The 6,680-nt window shown below is 43.1% G+C and overlaps 1 protein-coding gene across 1 annotated transcript; it reads left to right on the top strand.

The window, feature by feature from the left end:
• The first annotated feature begins 330 nt into the window (after nt 1-330).
• On the top strand, nt 331-5,550 carry LOC138203746 (alpha-1-antitrypsin homolog). Its single transcript, XM_069158757.1, has 6 exons — nt 331-334; nt 647-1,250; nt 1,439-1,548; nt 3,128-3,162; nt 4,371-4,512; nt 4,660-5,550. Exons 1-6 carry the CDS (start codon nt 332-334, stop codon nt 4,849-4,851), a joined length of 1,086 nt encoding a protein of 361 aa, XP_069014858.1. The 5' UTR covers nt 331; the 3' UTR covers nt 4,852-5,550.
• Nucleotides 5,551-6,680: the final 1,130 nt, after the last annotated feature.

Raw genomic sequence — 6,680 nt, 5'->3', positions numbered from 1 at the left:
AGAGAGGATTGGAAGAGGAAATGATCTCAAATGACTGATTGGAGTGAATTGCTTCATATTTCTGCCATCTCATTCATTTCTTGTTATATATGTTTTGTGATGAACACTACAGGCTTGTGTTTCTGCAACCTTCATACCTAAAAGACCATGTGACTCACCCGCCGTTCAACACCCATGTTGCATTGCACAATAGCCTTACCAGAACAGAAGTGATCACAGGATGGAGGAGGCCGATCCTCATTAATGTTTAATGAAACTGTCAGCTGACTCTCTTTCACTTGCTGAGTATAATAGTGAAGTTTCTGCCAAGCTGCACCAAAAGAAGACGTCAATGGTAAGCATCAGCCTCCATTAAAATATACTGTATGTTTATCTGAATAGTGAGGAATAGGATTTAAACCGAAAAATTAAATGAACTTCTGAAAATATGGTGAGGAAATGTGTTTTTAGTGGATTTGTAACGCTGTGTTATATCATTGACATGTATTAAAATTGTATTGACTGCTTCTTCTATTCTTTTTATTCATTATGTTTTACAAAAAATGTTTGTCTATTGTCTTGTTTATAATCAAATACTATTCTGAGCTATCATTGTAAAACTCCACTTACAGCTCAGTCCCACTGTTTTTTCTTTTCACGTGGACAGGCTGTAAAGATGCGTGGGATCTTTGCTTGTTGTGTTCTGGCAGCACTGCTGTCGGCTGAATCCTGGGCAGACCACCACCATCAAGAGAGAGAGGTGAGCTGCCACAAGGTGTCCTCCTTTTATGCTGACTTTACCTTTGCCCTCTACAAAATCCTGAATGCCAAAGCTGCCCCTGGAAAGAACATTTTCTACTCACCACTGGGCATCTCCACCGCCCTGTCCATGGTGTCCACCGGCGCCCACGGTGACACCCACAGCCAGCTCTTGTCCAGCTTGGGCTTCAGCACCTTTAACCAGAGTCAAGTCAACGAAGCCTACAAGGATCTGTTCTACATGTTGGGCTCCAACCAGGAAAACCATCAGCTGGATGTCGGCAACGCTGTGGCCCTGCGATCCGGTTTCAATCCTCTGGAGAAGTTCCTGAGGGATGTCAGGCACTACTACTCTGGTGAGATCTTTAAAGTCGACCAAGAAAACCCTGAAGAGTCCGTAGCTGAGATCAACAGATATATTGCTAATAAAACCCAGGACAAGATCAAAGACATGGTGAAGGACTTGGACCCTGACATGGTCATGGTGCTTATCAACTACGTATACTTTAGGGGTAAGAAGCAAGTTGAAAGTCTTTCAAATTTACCAACAGGCCACATGTAAAATAAGTCAGCTTTAATTATGTTAATTTGTAGCAAAATGACTGTAAAGCATACTGTTTCATTTAAAAGCAAACCGTAATAATCTAGCACTGACATATCTACATTACTGTCATCATCCCCACTCCGCTGTATTGTATAGGACAGTGGAAGAATCCCTTCAGTGATGACATGACAGACATGGCGGACTTCCATGTGAACGACAAAACCAAAGTTCAAGTGAACATGATGATGAGAACGGGCCACTACAGCGTCTAACCCTAACCCGATAGACGTTGTGTTCTTTCCACTGATCATCCTTGAGATGTTTCTACAACTTGATTGGAGTCCACCTGTGGTAAATTTAGTTGACTGGACATGATTTGGAAAGACACACACCGTCTATAAAAGGTCCCACAGTTGACAGTGCATGTCAGAGCACAAACAAAGCCATGAAGTCCAAAGAATTGTCTGTAGACCTCCGAGACAGGATTGTATCGAGGCACAGATCTGGGGAAGGGTACAGAAAAATTTCTGCAGCATTGAAGGTCCCAATGAGCACAGTGGCCTCCATCATCCGTAAATGGAAGAAGTTTGGAACCACCAGGACTCTTCTTAGAGTTGGCCACCTGGCCAAACTGAGCGATCGGGGGAGAAGGGCCTTAGTCAGGGAGGTGACCAAGAACCCGATGGTCACTCTGACAGAGCTCCAACATTGCTCTGTGAAGAGAGGAGAACCTTCCAGAAGGACAACCATCTCTGCAGCACTCCACCAAGCAGCCTGTATGGCAGAGTGGCCAGACGGAAGCCACTCCTCAGTAAAAGGCACATGACAGCCCGCCTGGAGTTTACCAAAAGGCACCTGAAGGACTCTCAGACCATGAGAAACTAAATTCTCTGGTCTGATGAAACAAAGATTGAACTCTTTGGCATGAATGCCAAGCGTCATGTTTGGAGGAAACCAGGCACTGCTCATCACCTGGCCAATACCATCTCTACGGTGAAGCATGGTGGTGGCAGCATCATGCTGTGGGGATTGTTTTTCAGCGGCAGGAACTGGGAGACTAGTCAGGATGAAGGGAAAGATGAATGCAGCAATGTACAGAGACATCCTTGATGAAAACCTGCTCCAGAGCGCTCTGGACCTCAGACTGGGGCGAAGGTTCATCTTCCAACAGGACAACGACCCGAAGCACACAGCCAAGATAACAAAGGAATGGCTTCGGGACAACTCTGTGAATGTCTTTGAGAGGCCCAGGCAGAGCCCAGACTTGAACCCGATTGAACATCTCTGGAGAGATCTGAAAATGGCTGTGCACCGACGCTCCCCATCCAACCTGATGGAGCTTGAGAGGTCCTGCAAAGAAGAATGGGAGAAACTGCAAAAAGAATAGGTGTGCCAAGCTTATAGCATCATACTCAAAAATACTTGAGGGTGTAATTTCTGCCAAAGGTGCTTCAACAAAGTATTAAGCAAAGGCTGTGAATACTTATGTATGTGTTATATTTTCGTTCTTTATTTTTAATAGATTTGCAAAAATTTTAAACAAACTATTTTCACTTTGTCATTATAGGATATTACGTGTAGAATTTTGAGGAAAAAAATGAATTTAATCCATTTTGGAATAAGGCTGTAACATAACAAAATATGTAAAAAGTGAAGTGCTGTGAATACTTTCCGGATGCACTGTAAGTAAGCAGTCCAAGTTACTCTGCTTGATCATCATCAGTCCATGTGGTACATCTGTTTTTGTGCCCACTGGTATGTGCACATTTGCTATTTCACCATGGGCCTGCAACTTGGGCAGAGAGTGCACATCAAATTTTGTGTAAGATTTTTGGAAACCGAAAGAAGTTGCAGGGAGCCAAATCCGATGAGGAGGTGTGGTGGGCATCAATAATTATGTTGTTATGGGCAAAGAAGTTGCGCGTTTTGAATGCGTCATGTTGGAGAACCATAGACCATGTGTATAAAAGTGGACGTAGCTTCCGGCTCTGAAAAATGAGGCCGATGTGGAAGTGCCTTAAACTGCGATACGACCGAGTGCCGATAGAGCACCAGAGCTCCAAAATGCCTCCAAAAGGGCTCCATAACCTCCCATTTAACTAGTATCATAAAATTCTGTCAGTTTTGTTTGCTAAAGTTGCTCCTTTTTATTAGTTTTCTGGCCGTCCATTTGAAAATAATCCCGTCATTAAATACAAAATAAGATCCAAAAAGCCTTACTTTTGGGGGCTCGTCTGTTTGATTGACAGGCCTGTGGTGCAGTCACTTTACGGCCATCGGTGGGCAGGATGTCGTATCACCAGGTTTCCAATCAGATCGAGTCAGATCCACCGCTCGCTCCCCCACAGCTCGCCCAAATACGGTCACTACCAGCTCCAAACCAGTCCAAACTAGCAAGATGGCGCCGGCCAAAATCTGAGCTCAAGGCTTTATAACGCCCGTTCCCAAACCAATGGGTCACGTCACTGCTGCCACCTGTGTAGAACCCGTACCATTGTTCCACAGTTTTCCCTCAAACACCTCAGAGCATCACAGTAAAACTTGGCATTGACCGTTTGACTGGGAGGGAAGAATTAAAGGGCACAACCCCATAAATGTCCAAGAAAACCCAGTTGGTTGCACTCCTGACTTGACATGCGATCTTTGGGCTTCGACAGTGACACCCTCTTGAAACACAACTGCCCCTTAAAACACTTCATTGCTTCATTGCTGTGGGCTCATTTCAAGGGTCTCTGTTATGGATCACCTGAGTTTAACACAAAATTTAATGTTCCAGTGTTCACAAAAATGTGTGTAACTCAGGTGCTGATGTTGATCAAGCGATGTGACTTCGGATACTCACTCATGAAAGTTACTGTTTCCCCCTGTTCAGTCATCACTTCTGTGCTAAGCTCTGTTCGGGCGCAAAAGGAACAGTTTCAAAACGTATTGATTGCACATCATGCCTTGGTTGCAACCAGGTAATGGAGTGTGATCATTGGACTAGAGATGGAGAATTTGTTGATTTGTTGACTGGATCAGATATATTTTATTTACTTGTATATGTGCATGACACTTTATGACACTGCTCATGTTCTGCGTTTCTCAGGTATGTAGAACTGCTCTTGCCAAAATTTGACATCTCTGCTGATGCTTTACTGGAGGATGCATTGAAAGAAATGGGCGTAACCAACGCTTTTGAAGACAACGCTGATTTTTCTGGTGTGTCTGACAAGATCAAACTCTCAAAGGTAGGCAAACACTCCTCCATTGTCTTTATATGGGCCTTAAAGAATATGCCAACTCCACCACATGTACTGAATGCTGACAATCTGAAATAAAACCTGTTTGCCTGTTTGAAGTCAGCCTCTCTCTGCCTCCTCTCTTTCCTTCCACAGGTGTCCCACAAGGCTACGCTGAGTGTCACTGAGTTGGGTACCGAAGCTGCAGCCTCCACCATCATGGAGTTTATGCTTTTCAGTTTGCCACCATCAGTCATAATTAACAGGCCCTTCTTGGTTTTCATTTTGGATTGCCCCACTGGGAACATCCTCTTCATGGGCAAGATCAACAACCCCAAAGCCAAGTAAAGGGGCACACTTGCAAAATAGTGAATAGTGATGTGTCATCATGAGGCTCGAGTCTGGTAACAGGTGTCATACACCTGTCAGTCCACTGGAATATACTGTGCCATGTTTTACCTTTCCAAAGCATGAAAAGTACACAGATTTATGACAGGGGTTGAAGAAGGAGGTCATGTGACTGAGGTACATGTTAACATTATAATACACAACAGGTTGAATGGTGAAAGCAAGGACTTTTACCCAGGAGACCCATGTTTGAGTCTGAAGAAGCAAAAGTAAACATGCAAATTACTTACATAATGTAACATATTTAACTTAAGTGATGTACGTAATGTTACTTTCATAAAAAATTCTTATTACAAACCCTGATCTTTAACTAACCCTAACCATGTGTTTTTTGGTACATACATGCAAGGAATCTTACTTTTCACACCTGGGCGAGGCAAAATGTGACACTGACACAATATTGTGTTGTGGATTACCATTCTTTACTCTTTACCATTAACACTGCTATTCTTATATTCCCAAGTGTACTTGTTTATATGCTTGTGTATCTGCCTTTTCAGAAAAGTTTTTAAATGCTGTTACAGAAAATTTTGTTGAAGTACGAAAGAAGTGTTTTACAGTCAGCGTGTTTAAATTTCATGGTAAAGCATGACATCAAATTCATACATTAAAAACATTTAATTCTGATTAAATAGAGGTTCTGAATTTGTGTTGGGGTCCGTTTCTGAGATGTTTAGTCTTTTTCCTGCCAGCGTACTGGATCACGATGAATAAAACACTGACAGGTAAGTAACATTTAAGTTTTGGCTTTCCAGCAGAGGGAGGATGTGTAACCTGATGGCCATCATCCTCGCACGACTCTTCGCCCTTTGACCTGTCAACAGAGAAGTTGCTACAGAGTGTTTACACAATCAGTACACATACACTTTGTCTCCCTTGTCAGCGCCCACACAAACTGACTTCTGGAAAGAACATGAGTAAGACGTGTCTGAATCAGAAAGCTGAGTGGGCAGCTCTTTAGAAGTGCTGAAACATTCCCAATATGTCCAGTCTGCTGAAAGATAAACAGGTACTGCCGAGGAGCTGCACTGCCTTGCATGTTCATGTAGAGTATGTGGCCCATGGGAACGTTTACAATAGTATTTTTGGAGGTTTTAGCTTCATAACTAGATCTTGACCATTTCTGCTGAAGAATTTTTCAATGCATGCTTTTCAGCTTTATGTTTTTGGATTTATTTTCCTGCCATTGAAGTTATTGCTTTCTATTCATTCATGTGTGTCACGAAAATCCGTCCGCAAACTCAAGAGTTTGAGTTGTGTGATGTATCACAGTGGACATCAGTTATCAAGTCATAGCAGTGCAGTTGAAGTCTGAACTGATTGAAACGTTATGATCTGCATGACCTCATAACAATATGGTTTGCAAAATAGTTAGCTCTTCACCAGAGTAGCTTGTGCTTAACGTTAAATCTTCAGGCTGCGGTGATCCTTCTTGTGTTTGGTTAGTGTTCCCTTTTTGGCCGAGCCGAGTGCTTTGAGTTCAGCTAGCGTGTCACAGCCAAATGAGTCTTGTTTTCTATTGCTATTGTCCTATCCAGACCAACATGTTTGGTGTTACACGCAATTCTATGTCCTGCTGTGAATGCATGTGTGTGTGTGTGCGTGTGTGCGTGTGCGCGCGCACATATGTGTGCATTTTATGTCTTTGAGTTCTCGGCGCAGCTCCCTGATGAACTACTGAGGGCACCTGCATGAAGGTGTGGGTTTGGCCTAATAAGTGCCAGACCCTGGTTTTGATTCTCATGTTAATGTTATTTTGTGTTATGTAA

The sequence above is a fragment of the Embiotoca jacksoni genome, unplaced genomic scaffold, assembly GCF_022577435.1.
Source record: "Embiotoca jacksoni isolate LCO1_2020_lvr unplaced genomic scaffold, fEmbJac1.0.p SCAF_23, whole genome shotgun sequence".
Classification (NCBI taxonomy): Eukaryota; Metazoa; Chordata; class Actinopteri; family Embiotocidae; genus Embiotoca; species Embiotoca jacksoni.
The sequence above is the reverse complement of the archived record's forward strand: the minus strand, read 5'-3'. Positions and strand labels throughout refer to the sequence as shown.

Coding starts and splice junctions, on each gene's coding strand:
- LOC138203746 (XM_069158757.1), top strand. Junction 1,549..3,127: donor TGAGAACGGGCCACTACAGC/GTCTAACCCTAA, acceptor GGAAACCGAAAG/AAGTTGCAGGGAGCCAAATC. Junction 4,513..4,659: donor ACAAGATCAAACTCTCAAAG/GTAGGCAAACAC, acceptor TTCCTTCCACAG/GTGTCCCACAAGGCTACGCT.